This window comes from Varanus komodoensis, unplaced genomic scaffold (genome assembly GCF_004798865.1).
Source record: "Varanus komodoensis strain SLA01 unplaced genomic scaffold, ASM479886v1 scaffold80, whole genome shotgun sequence".
In the NCBI taxonomy this organism is placed as follows: Eukaryota; Metazoa; Chordata; class Lepidosauria; order Squamata; family Varanidae; genus Varanus; species Varanus komodoensis.
The window spans coordinates 2,722,207-2,745,871 of record NW_025336482.1 but is presented as its reverse complement, the minus strand read 5'-3'; the positions used below and the strand labels follow the sequence as shown (position 1 = coordinate 2,745,871).

General features: G+C 62.9%; 1 protein-coding gene across 9 annotated transcripts in view; it reads right to left on the bottom strand.

Annotated features, from left to right (window-relative positions):
• Positions 1-6: 6 nt before the first annotated feature.
• Positions 7-23,665, bottom strand: part of MYO9B (myosin IXB) — a 56,382-nt gene continuing 32,723 nt past the window's right edge. For 8 of the 9 annotated variants that reach the window (XM_044455923.1, XM_044455922.1, XM_044455924.1 and 5 more), the window contains 26 exons: positions 19,543-19,582; positions 18,809-18,931; positions 17,822-17,902; positions 17,346-17,456; positions 16,933-17,055; positions 15,351-15,500; positions 15,089-15,255; positions 13,857-14,492; positions 13,354-13,420; positions 12,476-12,606; positions 11,685-11,842; positions 11,151-11,335; positions 10,588-10,686; positions 10,107-10,283; positions 9,668-9,709; positions 7,724-7,835; positions 6,854-6,927; positions 5,102-5,294; positions 4,340-4,468; positions 4,022-4,127; positions 3,595-3,726; positions 3,271-3,394; positions 2,196-2,243; positions 1,258-1,391; positions 603-718; positions 7-477 (listed from right to left, as the gene is read on the bottom strand). In XM_044455923.1, the coding sequence (XP_044311858.1) occupies positions 269-477; positions 603-718; positions 1,258-1,391; positions 2,196-2,243; positions 3,271-3,394; positions 3,595-3,726; positions 4,022-4,127; positions 4,340-4,468; positions 5,102-5,294; positions 6,854-6,927; positions 7,724-7,835; positions 9,668-9,709; positions 10,107-10,283; positions 10,588-10,686; positions 11,151-11,335; positions 11,685-11,842; positions 12,476-12,606; positions 13,354-13,420; positions 13,857-14,492; positions 15,089-15,255; positions 15,351-15,500; positions 16,933-17,055; positions 17,346-17,456; positions 17,822-17,902; positions 18,809-18,931; positions 19,543-19,582 (3,667 nt within the window). In that variant the 3' untranslated portion in view covers positions 7-268. The remainder of the gene's footprint in view (positions 478-602; positions 719-1,257; positions 1,392-2,195; positions 2,244-3,270; positions 3,395-3,594; positions 3,727-4,021; positions 4,128-4,339; positions 4,469-5,101; positions 5,295-6,853; positions 6,928-7,723; positions 7,836-9,667; positions 9,710-10,106; positions 10,284-10,587; positions 10,687-11,150; positions 11,336-11,684; positions 11,843-12,475; positions 12,607-13,353; positions 13,421-13,856; positions 14,493-15,088; positions 15,256-15,350; positions 15,501-16,932; positions 17,056-17,345; positions 17,457-17,821; positions 17,903-18,808; positions 18,932-19,542; positions 19,583-23,665) is intronic. The other variant, XM_044455927.1, reaches the window with a different exon arrangement.

The following is a 23,665-nucleotide window of genomic DNA, read 5'->3' as shown; positions in this document are numbered from 1 at the left end:
GGGGGGGGGGAGGTGTGAATGGCCACCGCCCTCCCCAGGAGGCCGGGTCTGATCCTGGCAGCTCCCGTCTGCTGAGCCACCAGGCTCCTCAACAGTCGCTGTGTCCATGAGCAGGTTCAGTGGGAGAGGAGACCCAAACCTTGCATGCCCAGCGGGGCCTTCCAGACACCCGCCTGCCACACGCGCACAGAATATCGGCCCCGCCGGTGCAGAGCCGCTCCTGGCGCCCCCCGCAGGCAGCCTGCCGCTTCTGGGGGGGGCGAGTCTGTCAGCTTTCCAGTCCTGGGGAGGCTGCTTGGCCTGGCCTGCCGGCCTCCGGGGGGCCCTGATGAAGCGGCACCCCCTTAAGCAGCGTCGGAGAAGGAGTGCCACAAGGTGTGGCCCCAGTGGTGGGAGACGATAACGGGGGGGCGCTTGGGGATCCAGCCACATCCTTGGTGGAGGGACTGATGCTTCGGGGGGGAGGCACCTCGCTTCCTGTAACGAGAAGAGCTGGTGAAGAGCCCGGAGGGGAGCCCGGGGGGGGGGGGCAGGCCGCTGAGAGCCGCAGCAGTGGAGTGGAAGAGGACCGAGAGAAGGGTGCGCAGCGCCCCAATACCGACCCTGGGGATCCGGGCACTGCACCCCCTCCAGCAGGCTCTCTGTGCTGGCCGAAGCCTCGGAGTCGAGATCGGAGCCTCGGTGGTCCAGCTCCGGCAGCCGGTAGGTGATCTCTTCCCTACATCGGAGACGGGGAGAAAGGGGAACTGGACTGGCTTCCACAGCGCAGTCCGATGCCCACGGAAGAAAGGGACCTGCTCGACACACCACTGTGCCTGCGGAGCCGCAAGGGTTCTGGGAACCTACCTCCGTGCCGACCAGCCCTGTCCCCCACCTTCCCCTTTGGCTTCGTTGGACCACATTTCCCAGCATGCCCCAAGACAGCAGCCTCCCTGTCTGAGGTCCCTGGGTGCCATAAGGGCTCCGTCAAGGAGCAGAGACGCCTCACATCCGAACCCCAGGAGGCCTTCAGCCATGGCCATGAGCTCTCCAGAAGGGGACACTAGTGTCACGGGAGGGGTGGGCCTGGGTCCGGGCCCCTCCTGGCACTCAAAGGAGGGGGGTGGCTCAGGACAGGCCAGTCCCATCCTCCCTCTGCAGCAGGGGCTGGGCAGGGCGTCCCAGCAGGCTCATCCGCCCCGGAAACACACTTGGGTCTGGAGGGGCTGTGGTCACGCTCTGTTCCCACGGGGGCCAGCCGTGGGACCTGGCACTCACTTCTCCTCCTTGATCGACTGGATGTGTTCCATCAGCAGCTCCTTCTCCCGGCTGTCCGGTTCCTCCTCTTCAGGCAGGGCGCCCAGCCTGGCTGCTGTGCCTCCGTCTGCATCTGCCCCCTGGGGGTCCTTGGCCTGCAAGGCAGAGTGAGGGGAGGCGGCGGCGGTCAGCCTCTCAGCCCGACAGGAGGCGAGCGGCCACCCGGTGCTCATGAGTGGCCCCCGGCTGGCCCGGTTCATTCCCCGTTCTGAGCTGCAATGCATCACGAAGCAGTCTCTGCTCGGGGTGCCAAATTCCAACGCTCAGAGGGCTGGGGGGCAGTGGCGGGCAGGTGTGGCACCAGGACCAGGCCTGAGCATCCCCTGCGACACACGAGACCGAGTCTTCCCCACAGGGCTGCTGCGAGGGGCAACCACAGAGGACCGCAAGGGGCTCTCAGCCGCCAAGCATCCCACAAATTCTTTTTGCCTCTCCTGGCGGGCTCAATGTCCGCCTCGTGCATTTTGCGTTCTGCGGATGGGAGAATTTTGTCGCTCGAGGTTGCTTCTGAGCATGTGCAAAGGAATGTCGCTCCCCACTGAGCAATCCCAAGCCAACCAGATGTCCCTTGACAGCAATTACAAGGCAGAGATACGTGCAAGCCCAACACATCGGGGGTTAGTGTGAACGGCTCTCCCGCAAGCAACAGGCAGGCCCGGTGTTCCGAAGTGAAGCCGTGACGAATGCGGGTCTTGCAGGGTGCTATCTGGGCTGCGCTGAGGCATGCGATTTTCGGGGTGAGGGTGCGGAAGGCGCAACTGGGGGTCATTTCGAAAAGCTGCCCTTTGGGCCCTCGGCCAAGGATGAGAGAGAGAGAGAGAGAGAGAGAGAGACTGGGTGCTGTCGTGGGTTAGAGGGTGGGGTGGGGCAGCAGTCCATGCACCAGGTCTTCCACCTACCCGGGCTCCCTCGCGGGGAGAAGAAAACCCAAGTTTTACTGGACACAGCTGGAGAGAAGGAGACACACACGAAGGGCACGTTCAGAGAGTTGCGCCTCGCTTCCCCCACTCTCCTCTCCTTGGGTATGCGTGGAAGGCATAAAAGGCGCCGCACGGGGGGCGCCCCCCGCCCCCAGGCCAGGAAGGGCGCATCCAGGGGCGTTCGACATGCCCGGCCAAGCGGCTGTGCGCATCGGGGCGAGGCAGGCGTGGGGCGGGCCTGGGCTGTGTGCGCCAAGGGGCCGGGCACCGCCGGCAGCCCCCCTTCCCTCCTGCGCCCACCGCATTCTGCCCCACACGCACGCTCCGCAGAGGGAGGCATTTCGCCCCACTGGGCGAGGAACACCCAACCGTGGGGCTCCGCTGACCGCCTCCCCTCTGGCCTGGGGCAGCACTGCGCTCCGCACTGGACTCTGGGGGCAGAGGGTTGGGTTCAGGCCGGGTCGCTGTGGCCGGCTCTTCCCCCGTTCCAGCGAGGGCCTCTTGAGGACCATCTCGTGGCCCTCCTGCTGCACGCGGGCAGGCACACCCCTCCTCCGCCGGGACGGAACGACCTCCAAAGCCCGCCCGCTCAGCCCCTGCCCTCCCGCGGGCGGGAGCCACAATGCGCAAGCGCCGAGCATGCGCAGAGCCCGAGGAGGCTTGGCGAGCACCTCGGTCCTTGCCGGTCCTCGGCCCCACCGGCTGGCGACGGAGCCCGCGGCACGCGGCTGGACGGCACTCCAGCGGACTGGGGGCGGCCCCACAAAACGGAGCCCGCTTCGGCAGCGCTGACGGGTCGCTGTCCAGCCCCACCGCAGGAGAGCTCGGCTCCTCCAGTTCCACCTCTGTTGCCCTGGGAAGACCTGTGCTGGACTCGTCCTCCAGCGTCTGGATCGCGTGCCTGTGCCTGCGTTCACTCAGAAGGGCTGGTGGCTTGCAAAGCGGCCTTTCCCGTCACCCCGCCCCGGTCCTCAGCCAGCGGGACTGCGGGGGCTGCAGCCCGGCTCTCCGATGGGCCCCCTCGGAATCCCCACATGCCCAGCCCGGCGCTCACCGTGCTCTGCCGCAGCAGCGAAAGCCGCCGGAAGGCGATGGTCTCCGCAGCCTCCAGCTGGCAGATCTCCTGCATCTTTACCTGGTACTTCCTCATCTGCTCTTTGATGATCATCTCCACACATCTGTGTCCGCCGGGGTGCGGGGAGAGAAGAGTGCCGGGGAGTGAGCTGGCGTGACAGCGGACTCGGGCTGGGATGCACGGCGGGGGCGACCGGGGGCAGGCATGCCTGGGAGGAGGGTCGGGGGAGCGGACAGAAGGTGCAAGGCGAAAGGAAGGAATCGCCCAGCAGTGGGTGCGGTGGCAGAGAGCCGGCCGACTCACATGGTCGTTTTGGAGACGTCCTTCATGCTGGTCAGGGGGTCTGAGTGGTCCGGGCAGCGCAGGAGGCAGGGCGCGAAGACGATCGCCAGGGCGTTGGGAGACATCCGGTTGACGTCTTCCACCAGGGCCACCCTGCGTGTGGGTCGGGGAAAGGGGTGCGTGTGAGCCGGCGCGCCCGGCCTGGCTGGCCGCGGGCCCGTGGGAGCCGCACTCCGACGTGCCTGAAGGGGCCGGCCGGGAGGGGGGCGCAGACTGTGTGGCGGCAGAGCCCAAGCGCCCCCCCCGCTCAGACGGCCCTTGTCCCCAGCACGGCAGCCCTGCTTGCACCTGCAGCTACGCCCCTCCCCGCAGAGGCAAGGGCACAAGCGCCCCAGGAGCACGCGGGCGCAGGGCAAGGCCACGAGGGTGGGGGGCCGCGGGGGCTCACTTGACCAGGTGGAAGATGAGGCGCTCCAGGGTGTCGTGGTGGGCCTGTGGGAGCTGCTCGAGGGTGCTGTAGATGGCAGCGAGCTGCTCCTGCTGCCCCGGGAGCTCTGAGGGGGGACGGGGAGAGATGAGCAGGGCTGGCCCCGTGTCCTCGTGCGGGGCGACCCGCTCGACCCAGCACCCCGCCCTCTGGACCCACCGGATGGCACTCTGGGACCGCTGGGGCCGGCCTTCCCTGCGAGGGGGAGACCGGCCCTTCCCTAGTTCTGCCCGCCGCTCCAAGCGCCTGAGTGGCCGGAGGGGCCGGCGGGACACTCACCCACCGCTCGGAGGAAGTCGTGGTACTGGGAGAAGGTCATGAGCGGCTCGGGCAGCTCCCTCAGCCACTGCTTAAAGATGCCCGTGATGGTGTGGATGGGGTATTTCTCCAGCTGCACTGAGTTTGGGTCTGTGGAGGAAGGGGAAGGGGAAGGCTGCAGGGCACGGTGTGTGCCGTCACGGCTGCAGAGTCTGGCACTGTGCCCACAGACCCCCTCCTGCTGCTTTCCAGGCCTCTGAACCCCACAAGTGCTCCAGACGTTTTTAACGGCAACGCCAAGGGCACCAGCCCTGCTCGAGGTGGAAAGAGCAGCCTCCCCCGCTCGCTCTGGTCCTCCCCAGCTTTGCCCTGGGCAGTGGGGCTCTCTGCTGGGGACCCTGAGCCGTCAGGCGTCCAATGAGGCCTGCGGCACGTGCCCCTGAGCGGTGGCTCCTCGGCCCCCTGAAGAAACCCCCGAGAGGCTTCCTGGCCCGCTAAGCACTCCACCTGTGCCTTGGCAGTGTTTCGGACTCTGCCCGGCTCCCGTCGGGGCTTCGGGGGCCTGCGTGTGCATTTCGCACGGATATTCTCACTGGCTCCTCCTCCGGTCTGTTTGGGCAGCCGGGCTGAGCATCCCCATGCCAAGGAGGAACTGGGCCACAGGCGCCACTGCGAGCCCAGACGAGCCCCAGAGCAGCCCAGGCAGGAGGCAGGAGGGGGCGCCGCCCGCCCGGGGGAACCGGCTCGACGGAGGCGACCGCCCGAGTGGGGTCCTGCCCCTACCTGCCTGCAGCAACTGCTTCAGCTCTTTCATGCGGTTGGCCGAGCCCGACTTCCGGTAGATGCCTTCCGTGTAGAGGCCGTGCATCTCGACGTGCTCCAGCAGCTTCTCCATGACCACGGGGACCGAGTCCTTCTCGCCGGTCAACGCGCTGACGCACACCCCGAAGTGGCGGGGCCCAGCGCCCTGGTCGCCCTAGGGCCAGGAGAGGCGGAGCAACGTTACCGGAGGCGCGTGGCGGGACGCCCGGGGTGCGGGCCGCAGAGGGCCGCTTGCCCGGCACTGCGGGGCAGGCGAGCGGGTGTGCCTTCGCAGGGGAGCCGGCTGGCCAGGGCCTCCTCCCGGGCTGCCTGCTCACAGGGGCGTCCTGCACAGGATGGCGCCTTTGCTGGCACGGGGGCACTTGCCAAGAGGCCACCTGGCCCCCTGCTCCTGCTGTGCCGGGAGATCCTGGTCCCACGGCTGTGCTGCCTTGCGGGGGGGCCGACACGCAACAGGGCACAGGCCGCTGCCTGTGAGGCTGGCAGCCACGATCCAGTGTCGCCTGCAGGAGCCGGGCAGTGCAGAAGCAGGACGAGTCCTGCTGGCACCTTCTGGCAGGATTCCCAGGCATGCCATCTTGGCTGGACTGACGGCTCAGGCTCAGGGAAGGCGCGGTGTGGGGGGGGCAGGGGAGGGGGGGGAGGGGGGGAGCTGGCCGCGTCCAGCAGGGCTGACAGCTCGGGCGGGCCCTGATAGCGGGGCGGTTGTTGAGACGGCCTCGGCTCCAGCTGCAGTCCAAGGCGCTGCATACCTGCCGAGCCTGCGGGGAAGAGATTATTCCAAGGGCAGCCTCATCAACCCACCGTGGGAATGAAGAGGAGCAACCACATCCTGTGGGGGGGGGGGGGGGGGGATCTAGAGATGGAGGGTCACTCGGAAGGAGAACTCCAGCTCCCTCCAGGGGCAGAACCAGCAGTCCGCCTTCACGGTCGAGGGGTGGCCCGGCTGGGAACTCGGAGGGGGAGTGCAGCCCTGCCCGTTCCCACGGAGCCCCTCCTTCCCAAGACAGGCTCAGGAGGACTAAAAAGAGCAAAGCTTGGGGGGGGGGGGGCTGAGAGGGCTCCACAGTTTGCTCTGCGTGTGCTCAGAGACAAGTAAAATAAAGACATTTGGTCAGAAGCGGTGGCGAGTCTGTTTCTGCTCGGGGGGAGCACCTGCTCACAACATGCTGGGAGGGAGAACAGGCTGGACAAGGGTCTGCTGAGCACACTCAGAATGCAGGGAGCAGCCTCAACCTGGCCAGCCCTGCAGTGCGGGCATGGACTGGCGGCAGCGGCTCTCCCTCCCATCCGTTCCAGGTGGCTTGCTGGGGACTCGGCTGGGACGGCCACTGCTCCTCCAGGGGCCTGCTGGGCATACAAGCTGAATACCGCCAAGCCCTGGGCCAGGTGTGCTGAGGACAGCGGGAAGCAGGTGGGCCTCGGAGGGAGAGAGGTTCTCATTTTAAAAGACCAGCCCTCCCCATTCTCTCCAAGGGCCAGGCCACCAAGCCATGAGCCCAGGCAGAGGCTCCCCACCCCCACTGCGGCGTGTCCAAGCTGTCCTGTGCCGGAAGCAGAAGGCTGGGCCACCGCCGTGGGTTCTCCACGCATCTCCAGAGGGCAACGCCCTGGGGGGCACCAGCCTGGGGGCGCCTGTTCCAGCACAGCGACTGCATGGGCCACGGCAAAAGCCGGCCTCTCTGCACAGGCACCAAGATCGGCTCTGCCTACCTTCCTGGCTGGCGAGGACACGCATCCGCTCTGGACCTTGGGCAGGCACTTCCTGTGGCAGGTCAGCTTACAGACTAAGTGCGCAGGGGGCAGAAACAAACAGGAAGGCCCATTAAAGTCTCTGTCTGTCTGTCCACACACACATTCAGGAGGCACTGCCTGGCCCAGACAGAGCCAGGACAGGTAGCGATTAAGACGACGGGAAACTCTGGGAGATGCTGGAGAGCGACAACAGAGCCTGAAAACACTGCCGTGAGGCCGATGCCCGAGCAGGACAGAGGTGTGAGCAAATTTAGAAGGGGTCTGTGTGGACCAGAAAGGGTTTTGGCAGCCCGCCAGTCTGAAGAAGGCCCTGGGGACGGCAAATTCTGGGCGGGTTCTCAGAGAAGGTGCCGGTCTTCCAGACAACCTGGCCCCAAGCGGCTCGGGCTGTGCGGCGAAGTGCCAGCGCTGAGGCTTGCCTGCACACGGGGATGGTGACAGAGAGCCGGGCCAGGTCTCGGCAAGCTGGTGGAGATTCTGGGGCACCGACACCACAATGCAATTAAATGAGGTGCACAGCCCAACGCAACGCCTTCGGCCACCTCCTCTGCACAGGCTGCCACACCTCCCTCGAAAAGGGTCTTGCTTGAAAATCTCGCCCCCTCCGGCAGGGGGAGCCTCTGTCCACCACAGACACGGAGGACCCACCGGGCGACCCGTGGTCAGCGGGCAGGGAGGGCATCATCCGGAGACGCCAGGTGGCCGGGCAGGCTCGGCCAGGCTGAGGCGCCGCCGTCCAGCCCTTGGGACCTGCGCTGCCCCTGGATGGGTGGCGGGCTGCTCCAGAGGGGGCCGCGCCGTTCGAGAGCCCCCCACCTCCTCACTTACTGCGGCACAGGCACGCCTTCTCCATGGGCCAGATGTAGGAGGGGCACTGCTCGCAGGACTGGAGGATGTTCACCTGGTAGCTCACGAACACGTGGCCATTGAATTCCTCAATCTGGAAATCATTGGAAGTTTTATTTATTACACGTGTACCGCGCTTTCTGCTTCCCAGCTTCTGAAGCTCTCTAAGTGGCCCACAAGCACTCAAAACATAAATACGTCATAGAAAAATAAATTTATTTATTTTTATGTTTGTTAATTTATATTGTTTATTTATTTTATTTATATTTCGATTTGTATCCTGCCTTTTTCCTACAAAGGGCTCAAGGCAGCTGACATCATTCTCCTCCTCCATCTCATCCCCACAACAACAACCCTGTGAGGTAGGTTGGGCTGAGAGTCTGTGACTGGCCCAAAGTCCCCCAGTTGGCCCCATGGCTGAGTGGGGACTCGAACCCAGATCCTCTGAGTCCCAGTCCTATGCTCTTAGCCACTACACCACACTGGCTCTTGTTAATTTATATTATTCTATTTTGAAGTTTGTTTATGGTTGTGAGCCGCCCCGAGGCTTCGGAGAATGGAGCGGCATAGAAGTCTCCTAAATAAATAAATAAATAAATAAATAAAATAGTTAAGACAGTATGAAAGTGGAACCTAGAGTAAAACGATCATTTTTGAAGGCTCGCCAGTCCTCCACAGGCAGAGGGAGCACCCACAGGTTTGATTTCCCCGCAGGAAGCAGGACGCCCTGCTTCACTTCCACTGCAAGCCTGCAGCAGATTCCCTTCCCTACGTAACAAAAGTTCTGCTGTGATCTGTAGGTTGTGCTTTGGGGTCCCAGCCTGATGGTCTCTTATAGAAACAAAACGAGCCGGAAGGGGTCTCCAGGGCCATCTAGTCTGACCCCAGGTCCATTCGGCTCTGCTCAGGCAAACAAAGAAACAAAACGAGCCGGAAGGGGTCTCCAGGGCCATCTAGTCTGACCCCAGGTCCATTCGGCTCTGCTCAGGCAAACAAAGAAACAAAACGAGCCGGAAGGGGTCTCCAGGGCCATCTAGTCTGACCCCAGGTCCATTCGGCTCTGCTCAGGCAAACAAACAAAACGAGCCAGAAGGGGTCTCCAGGGCCATCTAGTCTGACCCCAGGTCCATTTGGCTCTGCTCAGGCAAACAAAGAAACAAAACGAGCCGGAAGGGGCCTCCAGGGCCATCTAGTCTGACCCCAGGTCCATTCGGCTCTGCTCAGGCAAACAGAGAAGCAAAACGAGGCAGAAGGAGCCTCCAGGGCCATCTAGTCTGACCCCAGGTCCATTCGGCTCTGCTCAGGGAAACAAAACGAGCCAGAAGGGGCCTCCAGGGCCATCTAGTCTGACCCCAGGTCCATTCGGCTCTGCTCAGGGAAACAAAGAAACAAAATGAGCCGGAAGGGGCCTCCAGGGCCATCTAGTCTGACCCCGGCTCCAGCTGGCTCTGCTCATGCAATCCCCAAAGTGTGGTTGACCAAACTTCCCTTGCACTCCCTCACTGACGAGGCCCCCCAACCTTCCCTGGAGGTGACGGCAATTAACAAAAGCAATCCTTGTTTTTAAGAGGGGTTTCTTGTGTCTGGGGAGAGAGAGAGGCGGAGAACGGACACTGGTTCCTCAGTGTCAGGTGCTAGGCGTGGGTGGTGGGGAACTGGGGCTGGCGTGCCGGGGCCAGGCATGAGACAGGGGCAGCCCCACAGCAGGCTCCATGGGCCGGAAGCGAGAGGCCGCCTGTTGGGGGCCAGCGTCACAGCCCGCAAGCATGGTCAAGGATCACCCCCAAAGGCAGAGTCCAAAGCCCTCGCCGCCGACAGCCAGGTGGCAGGGGACAGGCAGATTCGAGAGCAGAGGGTGGCGGGGAGGCCGGAGGGCGGGTACAGGCCGGTGGGATCAGGGTCAGAGGGCAGCCTGCCCCGACTCACCACGCGCTCCTGCTTCCGCTTCGTCTTCTGAGCCTTGCTTTGCTGTGGGGGAAAGGAAGAAACGCGCAAAGCTGAGCGCCACAGATGGCCCTCTGCCCACCCCGCCCTCTTCCAGGTACGCAGGCTCCAATCCTGACCGCCAAGCCCTGTAATTGCTGCACCGTGGAAATGGGGGCTGAAAGGGCCACTCCCTCACAGCCTAGTTCTGCCCAAAGTGCCAAAATCCCATGGATCTGAGGTGTACGTGAAACGGTGCCGGGTGCTTCCTCCCAGGAGCGATCGACGGACCCCAGTGGTGCATTCAGGACCGAAACAGAGTGGGCTTGGCCAAGGCAGCCATGCAAAGCTGCAGCCCCCTTCCTGAGCGGTCCTGGGGAAGCCCCCTCCTCAACACCCACGTTTTCCAGGGAACGGGCCCGGGCGTGGGGAGAAGGCAAACCTTGGACCGCTCCGGCTCTTCCTTCTTGGCATAGCTGCTGGCAAACTCATCCAGGAGCGACCGGAAGAGATTCAGGACGGGCCGCAAGTCCTTCTCCTCTTTCTGCTTGGCCATATTGACCACCAGGAGCTGGTAGTTCTCGATCAGGTCGTGGTAGCCGACGTGGATCTGCCCGTTCTGCAAAAACCGGGCAAGACATGCAAGGGGCGCGTGGAGCACGGCCCCAGCGGCAGGTGCGCGTTGCCAGGGCTGCTCTTCCGTGCCAGGGGGCCTGCAGTGTGGACGGGGCGGGGTGGTGCTGAGGACGGCGGCCACGCGGCCTCAGGACCACGCGGCACCCGCCCCGCTCGGCACACCCGTTCACATCTCAGCGAAGACCCCACAGCCCTGCGCTCCCATCCGCAGGCAGCGTCCTGGGGCTCGACTCCTGCTCCGCGCTCGTCCCCAACCTCACACGGCCGGCCCTACGCCAGCTGCTTACCGGGGCAGAGTACATGGTCTTGAGGTTCCCCCGGAACTTCTCCGTGGCTTCGAAAAACAGGCACTCGATGGCAGACTTCTTGGAGTGAAGATCGTTTATCTGAGCCGGGAAAAGTGGCGAGACTGCAGTGCTGGCGGGACGGGACGGGACGGCGGGGCAGGGGGCAGGTGCCGCAGTGGCCCGTCCACCCCGCAGCCCTGCCCTGCCCAGCCTGGAATGCTACCAGCATCACCCGGGTGACCTCAGACGCAGGGTATCAGCTTGAGTGCCGGCCACAGTATAGCTGCACGTACCCCCGGCCCCTTTTCCTCTTGCGAGGATCCTGCAGCAGGTGGCCTAGCCTCCCACCAATCGGTTCCATTCTCAGGACGACCACCCTGTGAGGTAGGCCGGGCAGAGTCTGTGGCACCCTGAAGTCACCCAGGCCTGAGTGTGGAGCGGACCTCAGCTCTCCCAAGCAATGGCCTGCTCATTCTAACCCAAGCCGGACCACCAACAGGATCCGTGTCCCCATCAAGGGGGCTCAGCCCTCCCCAGCTGCTCTGTCCTGCCCGCCCGCTCACCTTGTTCAGGAGAAATTCATCCAGGTGCTTCAGCTCGTTGGCATTGGCGATGTCCCGGGGCGCGCGCCACCGCCCAGGTGCGGGTTTGGCTTTGCTGATCTTGAGGGTGCGGGTCCGCTTGGCCTTGCCGGCGTCTTTGCCGGCGTCTTTGGCTGGGCGCTCCTCCGCCGGCGGCCCAGAAGGGGCTGGGTGGGGGGACAGAGCAGACAGCACATGAGCTGTGGCCGCTCTCATTCCCCCCTAAGGGCAGCCCTCCTTCAGGCTGCCGCGGGCTGGGTGGCCGTGGGGCCCCCGCTTTTTCTTCTTCTGGCCGCCCACTTCTCCCCCTTGCCCTCCTTTTCCCCGGGGCAGCAACTGGGCGGGGAAAGAATCCACCCAAGGGCATGAATGGGAGGCAGCTTTTCCGCGATGCTGGCCTGCGGGAGAGGGCCCCACATACGGGGCGCAGAGGCTGCTCCCCGCAGGAGCCCTGGGAGTCGTCCCCCTGCCCTGCCCCGCTCCCCGGCCTCTCAGCGAGCGCCCCGTGAGCCCCACCTTCGGCTCTCTTTGGTGCTGCTGCGGCATCCAGAGGTAGCATGCATGAGAAGAGCGGGAAGCTCTCGCCCTCCTCCAGCACGTCCGAACTCTCTCTGGGAGGCTTTTTCTCCGGTTTCTTCCCCCAGAATTTCCGCAGGGGGCTTCTGAAGGCAGATCTGCCCAAGGAAGACACGGGGCAAGGCAATCCACTTTACTAATTTCACCATTTTCAAAACTAAATCTTAAATGAAAAGTTCTGGAAGCCAAAGCAACTGTTTTAAAAAAATGTGCTAGTTCTGAAATTATTTAAAACTTAAGTTGTGGTTTTTCCATTTTTAAGCTTAACTTCCTTTTGAAAAAGTTAATGCTTTAAAACGTTGTAAAACTTAATTTTAATACCCTTTAAGAATACATTTTACAGAGCAGAGTTTTTAAAAGCTGTGAAAAGTGTTTTTTTTTAATTGAAGATCAGCTTTCCTAACGGTTTCTCAAGCTATACCTTAAACATGTTTAATAAAAACAATGGTCGCTGAGAAGGCTCTTTTCCCAAACGTGGCCTTGGGCTGACTGGGGGCTGGAGGCAGTCGCCCCACATGATCACGCAGCTGGCCATGCTGCTGCAGGAGTGCTGCCTCACGAACTTTAAACAAGGCGGCCAAGTGCCCAGCGTGGCACCAGGCGAAAGCCGGGCAGAGCCCGGAAGAGCAAGCAGACCAGCAGGGCTCCCCACATGGCTGGGGGCCCTTCCCCACCACCGCCCCGCAGGGGGTGCCCGCCCCGCCACTGGCCTCCCCTCCAGCGGGACGCACTTGGTATCCATGTGCTGAGCAGCAGGCCAGGCAGTGCCAGCCCCATCGAGGGCAGGGGGCAGCTCCCCCGCCTTCTGCCGCGCGAGCTGCTTCGTGTGACTCTCGTCGCCCTCGGCCGCGTCTGGAGATGCCTGCGAAGCACGAGGGAGGCAAACGGTTCAAGCTCCATGTGGGGAGCGGGCAGCTGGCAAGGGCCAGGTTGCCGGAAGGCGGGTGGGGCAGGAGAGCGCAGCCGGAAGCACTGGGGTGGGGCACCTCTGGTCTGGCCCTAAGGGGCCCTTCCGCCCCACCGCTTCTCCACCTTGCCCCCTGTCACTGCGAAACGCCTTCTCAACGCCCCTGCCTGGGCTGCCCTTGGGGTGGAGGCCGGCAGGCAGTCGGGGGGAGGGGAGGGGACACCCCACTCCCCAAACACCCCCCAAAACATGCTCCCTCCTGCTGCAGCAGGGGGAAAGCAGGTCTCTGCCCAACCAGATGGTGGGTCCTCGTCCTGGGAGGACCACGGGCTCGCTCCCTGCGGAGCCTGACTCTGCCCACGGCCCTGTAGTCTTGCCTGGAGTCAGTCTGGGTCCCAGCCCTTCCCCAGAGCGTGTGCCCCACCGCTGGGCCAGCCCCTGACTGAACCACCTGGTCGTCCAGCCCCGACTCTCGACCTGGGAGGGCAGGGAGCCCTCCCCGAGCAAGCTGCAGCGCTCTGCCAGGGAGCTGTGGCTCTCGCCCTCCAGGCCAAGGCCGGCTGGACCAGACTGCCCCACTGCTCCCTGCTTCCTCCCGTGGGGTGGAGCAGGCATGGTGCTCCCTGGCCCTCCTCTGCCCTGAGCCAGCTCCACAACAGTGTGCCCGAGCCTGGCTCCCTCTCCAGAGCCTACGCACAGTACCTGACTCATGGATGCTCGAGAGGTAAAGCCGGGGAGGTGATCCAGAGAGGAAGCCAGCTCCTTCTTCCTGCAGGAGAGGAGAAAGCCGTTGAGGAGGCAGCCAGCTGTCTCCCGAAAGGGGAGGCGGGCAGCAGGCTGGCAAGGGCGGCTCTGAGTGGGGGCGGGCGGGCAGACGAGCCCCAAGGTCACGGGATGCGATTGCTGGAGGGACTGCTGGAGGAGGGAGGGAGGGAGGGAGGGAGGGAGACCTGCTGCCACCTTCCAACGTGCTCCACAAGGGGGGCCGTGGCTTTTGGCTCGTGCATCGCAGCCCCCCGGGCCAGCGTGGACGGCGGCTGCGGGCCAGCGCTGGCTGCTGCTGGGGGGCAGTGCCAGAAGGGCCGCCCGTCCACCAGCCGCTGGGCTAAAGGGGCCCGTGGGGAGGCAGAGCCTGCAGTGAACTTGGGCTCCCACTCCCACCAGGCCGGCCCTGCCTCTGGGAACCACTGGTCGCCAAAGCTCACAGCAAAGGTGGGGACGGGGACTCAGCCGAGTAGCTCCTCTCCTCCAGCGACTGGCTGTTCTGCCCGGGGCTGGCCATGCGCCGCTTCCCCTGCCAGCACTTCCGCTTGTCTCGCAGCTTGTCCTGGTCGTCCTGGTACCGCTGGATGGGGAAGGAGGAAGGGCTGCCCGGCCCCTTCGGCGCCCTCAGCTTGCTTTTGCGGGCAGGGCTGCGGAAGCTTTGGGTGGCTAGCAAGTTCTCCGGCGGGCCCAGGGCCAGCTCTGAGGGCCGCTGGGGGTACGTGAAGCTGCGGCTGCCCCGGAGCCAGGGGCTCTCTGGTCTCCCCTGCCGGCTGAGGCCTGCTTGGCCGGCCCCTTCCTCCTGCTTTGGTCCTGGGGACAGATCCGGAACTGAAGCGCCCCTCCCCAGGAGCGGGGAATCGCTGCCCGCTGCACCTCGTGCGCTCCAGGGAAGCGGCTCCTGCTCTGGGCCTCCCTTCTCCGCCAGCATCCCGGGGGACGTCCCAGCGTCCGTGCTGCAGGCCCCAGGCTGCTCCTCGAAGGTGAAGGAGACGCGCTTGTGGCTGGGCTGGCGCTCCTGACGGAGAGCTTCCTGCGCTCTCTCCTCTCGCCTCTTCTCTGCGACCATTTGATGAAACCTGGACCGAGGGGTGAGGGGAAACCACAGCTGTGCATCTGCGGAGCCCACAAGGAGGCTGCGAGGTGACAGGTGGCACCTCCCTGCCACCCTCCGCAGCCCAGGCTCCCTGCAGCGGGGGTCAGTTTGAAGCAGGGGTGCACCTTCAAAGGCAGCCCCACCCACGGCAGGAAATGGATTCAGGGCGCTGTGTTGTCCCAGCTGGCCTCTCTGGCCCACTAGCAGAACCTTTCTGAAACAAGCAGGACCACGCGGCTCATTCAAGGCCGAATGGCCCCCCAGGCTTTGCGTGGCCACAGGGAGTGCTGTGTTGATGCCAGGAAAATCACCCCCCACACACACACACACAGCTCCAGGAAAGACTTCAGCAAAACTCAAGAGGGAGCAGGAGCCCCGAGGGGGTGGCAGGCGACAGCAGCACCCCTGGGCTGGACGCGGTCCTGGGCCTTGGCCCAGCAAGGCTCTGCAAGAGCAGCTGGCTGGCGGCAGCACAGATGCCTGCGGCCCACAAGGCTGCTGTCCCACCACTGCGGAGAGCAGCCTGCCGGACTGGGTGGGCCTCTGAAGCAGCAGCCCCTCGCTCGCTCGCTCACTCACCTCTTGCGCTGCAGGTGCCCCCGAACCAGAGCCTGAAGGAGGCACACCCTGCCCCGCTGCTTCCGGAAAGACTTCTGCTCCCGGTGCCCACGCCAGACCGACTGGATGCAGACGGCAGCACGCTCTCTCTCCAGAGCCCTCCGGACACAGAAGGCGCGCCAGCAAGCCTGCAGCCAAGAGAGCATCACAGGTAGACCCTGGGGAGGGGGAGGGAGAGGGGGAGGGAGAGGGAGGGCCGAGGGGCAGGGAGCCGGCCCTGTACCTGCAGTGTGATGGCGGCCTGCCGAGCCCGGAGGAAGCGCCTCCTGTCCAGCACCATCCTCAGCCAGCTCTGCAAGGTGATGATCTTCTGGATGACTTCTCTGTGCAGAGTGTCCTGCAGGACCTGGCGCACCTCCTCCTTCATGAACACCTGGGGGACAGGGATGACACCTGGCTAGCCCCCCGATGCTTGCACCCAGACAGTGAATACACGAAGGAATGGAAGGGCACCCTGGGGGGGGGGGGGGTGACTCCCACTCCAGGAGCTGCTGGGGAGCAGTAGCCAAGAGCTCCTGCAGGGGAGAACCCTGCCACACCCTTCCTCCTCTGGCGAGGAACCCAAGGCTGCCTGCTTGGCCCCATTTTGTCGTCCAAAGACCAGCACCCCGTGAATTTAGCAAAGCTTTCAACACAGCGCCGCACGACATTCTGATAAGCAAATTAGCAAAACCTGGACTAGATGGAAACACTATTAGGTGGATCCAAAATGGGCTGCTGCATCGGACACAAGGAGTGCTCATCAATGGCTCCTTCTCAGACTGGACGGAGGCAACTGACTAGTGGGTGCCGCAGGGTTCAGCCCTGGGCCCAGTGCTCTTCAGCATCTTTATTAACGGTTTCGATGAGGAAGTACAAGGTAAGAGAGTCAACTTTGCTGATGCTACACAAGTGGGAGGAATAGCAAACACCCCAGAAGACAAATGAAGATCCAGGGCGAGATTCATGAACTTGAACGCTGGGCTGAAAGCGACAGAAGGAGATTCAAGAGGGACAAGTGCCAAGTCCTCCACCAAGGAAAGAGAAAGCGAAGGCATGGATACAAGATGGGGAATAGGTGGCTCGACAGAACTGACAAAGATCTTGGAGTAATTGTGGACAAGCGGCTAAACATACAAGGCAATGCAATTGCCAAAAGGCAAATGTGATTTTGGGATGCCTGAGTAGAAGTATCATTTCCAAATTACGAGAAGTAGTAGTTCCTCTATACTCCTCATTAGTCAGATCTCATCTGGATGCTGTGTCCAGTTCTGGGCACCAAGATCTAAGAAAGATGCAGGAAAATTAAAAAGGGTCCAGAGGAGGGCACCAAAAATGATCCAGGGTGTGGAGACACTGCCCTGTGAGGAGAGACAGAGAACCGGGCATGTTCAGCCTTGAGAAGGGAAGACTGAGGGGGACATGATATCCCCCTATAGGGACCTCAAAAACTGTCAGAGAGGAAGGCCAAGGTCTCTTCTTGCTGATGCCAGAGTGCAGGACACGGAATAAGCAGGTCAAGTTGTGACAACCCCGATTCAGGCTGGATGTCAGGAAGAGCTTCCCCACGGTCAGAGCGACAGGACAGTGGGGCCAGCTGCCTGGAGAGGGGGGGCTCTCCCAAACCAGAGGCATTCAGAAAAAACTGGGCAGCCACCTGAGTGGGGTGGTGTGACGTGGTGTCCTGCACCGGCAGGGGTTGGACTAGATGGCCTTCGTGGCCCCTTCCAGCTCTCCTACTCCGTGATCCCATGAAAGAGCCCCACAGCCTCCGGGCGGGAAGGCAGAGCCAGAATTACGGCGCTGGAGGGGATGATCTGACCGACCTTGGTCTTCCCAATTTGGAAGCTGCTGGTATCCAGCCGGAGCCTGGCCAGCAGGGCTGAGATTTCTTCCTGGGAGGCTTTGGCGTTCCTGGGCAGCAGCACCTGGAACTGGTCTACAAAATCCTGGGAAGGAAATACATGGAGAGCAGGGCCTCAGCAGAGCGCCAGGAGCCGGCCTCTTGCGCCCACCCTGTCTGGGAAACCCAGCGGTGCTCCAGCTCCTCCACCGTCAGGGAGGGGACCGTGACCGAGGGCACGACGGTGGCAAGCAACCCGTGCCACAGGGTGGCCCGCCTGCCTGCCCGCCCCCCCGGGAGCTGAGCTGAGCTGAGCTGAGCTGAGCTGAGCTGAGCTGAGGGGGCTCCTTCCCCATCCTGGGCGGGGGGCGCACAGCGTCAGGAGCCCGACGGTACCTGGAAGCTGAATTTGGCGCTGTAGCCGGACTGCCGGATCCGCACAGTCTCCAGCATGCCCGTGTACCGCAACTGCTGCAGCACCAGCTGCTCGTCAAAGAGAAGCTCTCTCTGCAATGGAAAGCGGGGCGAGGTCAGGCCCGGTCCGGGGCGGGGCAGGCGCCCAGCACGCAGATCCAGAGCAGACGCCCTGTTCCCAGGACAGCGGTGGCCACCCTCGCCGCCGCCCTACCCAGCCTGGGTGCCGAACGGGGGGCGTGGCGCCTGCAGCGGTCGATGTGCCCACAGCGGGCAGGCAGGCGGCCACAGCCCTCCGGTCAGAGGCAGCCCTGAGCAGTCGGCCAGAGCATCTCCCCCGCCCTGGTGCCCCCAGACGTTTCTGCTGCACCGCCCGACCACCGCATCTAGAGGGCCCAGGCAGCGAAGGCCAGGCGGCGCCCTGCAGCCACGGGGACCCCGCTGACCGACCGACCGACCTTCTCGGAGTTGGAGCGGATGCAGCGGATGAAGAAGGGCTCTGCTCTCCCCAGGGTCTGCAGCAGCTTGTTGAGGGACGCCTGAAATGAGTCACAGCGGGGGGCGTCAGACCCCGTCCGGGTGAGCCCTCCTGGGGCAGCCCACCCCCCACAGGGCAGGACCCCTCTGGGACGATCCGCGAGGGAGGAAGGCCCCCTCGCCGGGCACCGCGGCAGGACCCCGGGAGCCGAGCCCTGGACATGCCGCCCCCGCACCCACATGCTCCCGGGGCGGAAGCAGGCAGCCCCACGGCGGCTGCGAGGGAAGCACGCCACACTCCCGGCCCCCGGGACCGGGACCGGCACCGCTCGGGAACTGCCTGCCTCCCGCACAAGCCCGCCCATCGCCGTCGCTGCACGCCCGGCCGCCCAGCCAGAACGGGCAAGCACACAGGGAGGGCTCTTCACACAGCCCCGGGGCACACGGCAGCCTCACGAGGGCCACACCGGCCCCTCGTGGGGTGCTCCCGGGGGGTGGCGACGGCGGTCTGGGCTGGCGGGGCCGGTCCAGAACTCGCCGCCTGCCCCCTTGCCGAGCCCCAGTCGCCCTGGGGGGTCTACCGGCTGCTCCGCAGAGGAGGGGAGGCGGATGTAGGGTGCCTCCCACCGACTCCTGCCCCACTGGGCTGCCCCGCCCGAGCAGCAGCCACCCAGCCCTGCAGGAGGCGGCGCGAGTCCTGTCCTGTCAGCGCACCGGTTTCCGGTGCGGCCTGCCAGGATTTCCATGGCATGTGCGAGCCAGCTGGGCGAGGCCCGTATCCCGAAAGCGCATCCCAGCAAGCGCAACATGCCGCTCTGGCTCCGCTGCTTGGATCGCCGGGCCGTCGCTGCGGCTGCGCTGCTCCTATTTCGAGGGCCGCGTCCTTAGCCTACTTGCGTCCCCAGAAAGGGGGGCCGGCCGCACATGGGGCAGAGGGCACGCAGGCGGCGCGGGCACAGCCCTCCGACCTGGAACTGGGCGCTGATGCTGGGTGGCTTCTTCTTCTTGTGCAGGTGCAGGAGGGACTTCGTGGTCCGGTCGTGCAGTGTCATGCTCACGATGAACTTCAGGGACTTGGTGTCCAGCAGATCCTGCAGGAAAGAGAATCGGCCTCTGTTACCGGCCGCGGGCCTGTGGAGCCAGGCGAAGCCACGAGCCCGCGGCGCAGGGCAGATCTGGCAGGCCGAGCGCAAGGAGTTGTGCTCCCTGCACTGGCCTCCCGCAGCTGCTTCGCCCCGGGGGCACGGGGGGGTCAATCGGAAAGGACGGGCAGCGGGATACTCTGACGCAAAGTCGTGTGCTCTGGCAGAGCGATGGTGCCCAGCACATGAGATGCAAACAAGCCAAGGCAGCCACGTCCACGGCCCGCTAAAATGTGTATTCTGTCAGCTGCAACAGTCTCCCTGTTGGTGCTTAAAGAAGAGCAAGAGCTGCAACGTGGGTAGGGACAGTCGTTCCCGGCCACACACGGTGGCGAATGCGCTGCACCGGACGCACGAGGCCGTCCGAGTCCCTGCTCGGCCACGCAGCTGCCCGGGCCGGTCCCTCGCTCTCAGTCTAATTCCGCCTCACTGGGCTCTTGTGAGGACTACAGGGCATGGGGAAAGGCTTTGCGAGCTGCCTTCAGGGTCCTCGCCGGAGGAGGAGGCGGGACAGAAACGCAGCACAGGAGCAACTGCCTCAAGGGGATCCTCGCACTTGCCTTTGGGATGATCTGCTTCTGCTTCGAGCCTCTGCTCTTCCTGTTGAAACATTGAAAGTTACTGGAGAGAGAAAAAGGCCGGCGGGGGCTCAGCAAAGCACGTCCAGCAGCTGAGGGCAAGCAGGGCGGGTGAGGGGAAGATGGGTCGACCACACCAGAGGAGTGGGAGGAGCAAGCTGGGGTGGGGGCGAGGGGGCCGCTAAAGCCGGCAGAAGGGGGTTCGCCTGCGCAACTGACTCTGCGCTGCCACGTCCTGCAACTTTGCTGGGCCGTCTCGGCGGTTCCTTGCACCCGGGGTCCAAACAGAAACCCCAGGATTTCGGGCTTTTAATCCACGGCCTAGGCCCGTCCTGTGATGAAGGCGGCTGGACTGCAGCTTCTCGCACAGCTTAGGAGCCAAAACTAGGTCAGGTCGGCTCAAATTATATTGTTTCTATATTGTGTTTATTTACTTATTATTGTAAGCCACCCCGAGGCTTCGGCGGATGGGGCGGCATAGAAGTCTCCTAAATAAATAAAATAAATAAAAACTATAAAGGATGTGCATGCTTGAGAAGCGGCACTCTGCCCAAGCATTCCTTCGATGGCGGATGCGGCTGCAGGCACGGGCACGTGCGCGGCGCCTGGCTGCCCAGGGAGCCAGTGCGGGCACCTGGGCCGCCCCCGCAATCCCCACGGGGCTGTGGGCGGGGGGAGTTCCTAGCAATGGCTTAGCACCCCGTTGTGGTGACAGGTCTGCTTTGCCTTGGATGAGGACCTCAGATCCCACGGCTTTACGAAGGGCTTGTCCCTAGCGATGAAAGCAGCTAGACCGGGCTTGCCGAGCCGGGGAGCCCCTGCCTCTTGGGGCGTCGGGCCACCAGCGTTTGGCAGCTCCGGGGGCACCCTCCCGCTCCTTCAGGAAATCCGCCCCGACTTCCCCTGAAGCAAACGGCCCACTCTGAAAAGTCACGCAGGAGCTGTGTGGGTGCTGTTCACTTCTCCTGCAAAGGGTGCGATGAATAAATAGTCGGCCGGCCACCCTGTCCTGAGGTGTGAGGGTCCAAAAACCTGACTGGAAGGGGCACAGTGAAACAGCTCTGCATGCCGAACATCTCCAGGTTAAACTCCGGCACCTTCCTCTGCCACCGCGGCCCCTCCTCGTACGCCCCCCTCCCTCGCACCTGCCGCCAGCCCTGCGAGACTGCCCGCAGGGACGGACGGAAAGCCCCGCTCTCGGGGCAGGCCACTGCCTGTGTTCCTGCATGCATGTCTCCACAACCCAAGGGGGCCAGGTTAGGTGGGGGGACGCTCACCCAAAACAGGTCTGGAAGTGCAGAAAGACCGCGCAGGTGGAGGTGCTGGCTGCCCGGGGCCTGCAAGCCCCAGCCAGAGACCGAGGGCCACCAGGAGAGGCCCTGCGAGCCCGGGAGAGTTGGAAAGGGAGCCAGTGCACGTGCCCGAGAGGGGGTGTGGCTGAAGGGGAGAGGCCGGGCTCGGCACTTCCACAGCCTGTGCTCATAAGCCTCCTGGAGCAACATCTGACTCGGAGGCATCTTCCAAAAGGCCAGGGGCAGCGGCACGGAGGTGTCCTGCGTCTCCCCCTCCGTGGTGAAGGAGTGCAGCTCTTCCTGTCCCCCAGCGTGACGGGGTTCCGGGACACCAGAGGGGACGGTCACCTGCTTTCACCAGCTTCTGGAGCTAGAGCAAAGAGGAGCTCTCTGCTGCTCAGAGGTTCTACATTGCTGTTGTCGTCGGGGCTTTTCCTAAGATGCTGCTCGGGGGAGCGACGCTGCCACCTTCGGCGTGCTGGCGGCGCCAGGGCTGGTGGCGACTGCGAGGAGGAGGCTGGGTAACGGCGCTGCCTGCCTTGCAACCCTCCCTGGCTTGCACACGTGCTGCGTTCACTGCAAGCCAAAACAGGCATGTACGCACTGAAAAACCCCATCCCCTGCACAAGAAATGGGTCAGAATCCTGCCAGGGTGGGCCCCCGAGGTCTCCGCCAGCGCCTTGCGCAAACGTAAGAGGGGTTTTGCAACTCTCTGGCTGAGCCGGCAGAGGAACAGAAGCTGTGTGCCCCCCGCCCCGCTCCCCACAAACACACACACAGGAAGTGGCCACAGGCTGCTGGGACGGCTGAGCGACTGCAGGAGCCTGCGGGGAACTTCACCATGCCGGGGCAGCCCCTTTCGGCTCCCAATTCTTCGCTCGCGCAGGTCCCTAAGACATGATGGACACGCATGCCTGACACAAGACAAGGAGATGGAGTGGGGTGGGCCGGAAGAGAGCCCCCAGAAGCGAGACAGAAGAGCCCGTGCCCCTCTCACACACTCAAGCGCCAACCGGGACGAGGCTTTCCCTGGACTGACCTTGACTTAAGCACGTGCTCCTCAGGCGCAGGGCGGGGCAGCACTTGGCTTCTACCGCAATCGCCAGTGGCTCCCATGTAACTAATTGGTTCCGACAGCAGAAGCGTCTCTCCCGGCTTGTGACTGAACAGGACTTCAACAGGACTGCCGGGTGAATGCACTCCAAGCCCTTCAACGGAACAGCCCATTTCTTCTCGGGCCTGAGAATGAGGGCGGGCACCCACTACAGAATGAAGCGCCTCTGCTGGATCTCCCCTTTCAAAGCGCTGCGTCTGTGTGGGGACTAAGCCCCGAGCCCCCCGGGGGCAACAGCTGGGCGCTGCTAGGCAATGGGCCGGGGGGTCTCCTTGAGATGGGTCATCACACACTCCAGCGGTCTGGTCAGCGGACTAAAAATATTCCACGTGTGTAGAATTGTGGCATTTATGGCTAGAGTACCATAGTTATAATGCTTAACCTCAGAAGTCAGGCTATTTGGCTCATGGTAAGTTCTTGACACAGAAGACTATGTTTGACAGGCAAGGCGCTCAAGAGTCACTACAGGGAAAATGCGGGAATGTAATTTGCCGCCACCACCTTCCGAACGGCACACTATTTTCAAGGGAGGTTTGAAATGAACTTCGTTTTAGCCCATTTGATCTTACTCCTTTTCTTTGGAAAAAGCCATTTTATGCCACCTGCTAAACCTCCTTCCCTCTGATGGGGCTGAGGAGCTGCTCCCCGGAAGCACCTCCCTCGCCACGCTCTGCCACAGCTGCCTTTCCCAGCAGCGGCCTCGCTCCGTGCGTCACACGCAAAGTCAGTCCGGGAGAAACCTCGCCCAACGAGTGGCGGTCGTCAGACTTCCATGATGCAGCATGCTTGTGAAGAGCCTCACCTCAGCACAAGACAACACCCCCACCACCGTACGCCTTACCTTTGCCTCCCTCCAGAGAGGCACCAGCCGAAAAGGAAAGGAAAGGAAAGGAAAGGAAAGGAAAGGAAAGGAAAGGAAAGGAAAGAGGGGGGAAGACAACAAGGACGTGTGAAAGGTCACTCCTGGGCAGAATTTTCTTATTTTCCCGAGATGCACTGCTGGGTTGTTCTTTCTGCTTTTATAAGCTGCCCCTAAATTCCTCTAATAGTGGTGTTGCTCTAGAGCAGCTGTTCCCAAATTTTTCTGGTCATGGAACCTTTCTGCAGACATTTTTTTGCATGGAATCCCAACTCTATCCCTGAATTTTACTAAGCACCGTGAACCCCTAACATTCTTCCTTCTTTCTTCTGCTCCTATTGCCCAAATGCTTCGCCTAACGTAGCGGGTTTGGAAATACAGAGAAAGCATTTTAAATACGACCGGCAAATAAAGTGATTATATAGTCCTATCCCATTCCCAACAGAACGCAACAGAGTCCTAGGAACCTAGGAACCAAATGCGTCTCACGTTTCTTTGTTTGCTGCTGGGACACCAACTGACAACCACATAGTTGGTCTCGTGTGGTTTCAGTTTAAAATCTGTTTTAAATTTGATTTTTGAGATTTTTCGTGGAACCCCCACGAGGCTTTTGCAAAACCCTAGTGTTCCACAGGACACAGTTTGAGAACCGCTGCTCTAGAGCGTCTTTACAAGTTACACTGCTGAGCTAGCTCAGAAAAAGGAGATCCACAAGAATCGTTCAGCTGCCAGCTCAAGTTAGTGCAAGGCCGAAGCTACGGCGGGAATGCTTGGCACTTCTCCCCCGGCCCCGGCCCCCACAGCCCTGCCAGCGCCCCCGACCCCTAGCCTGCCGTGCTC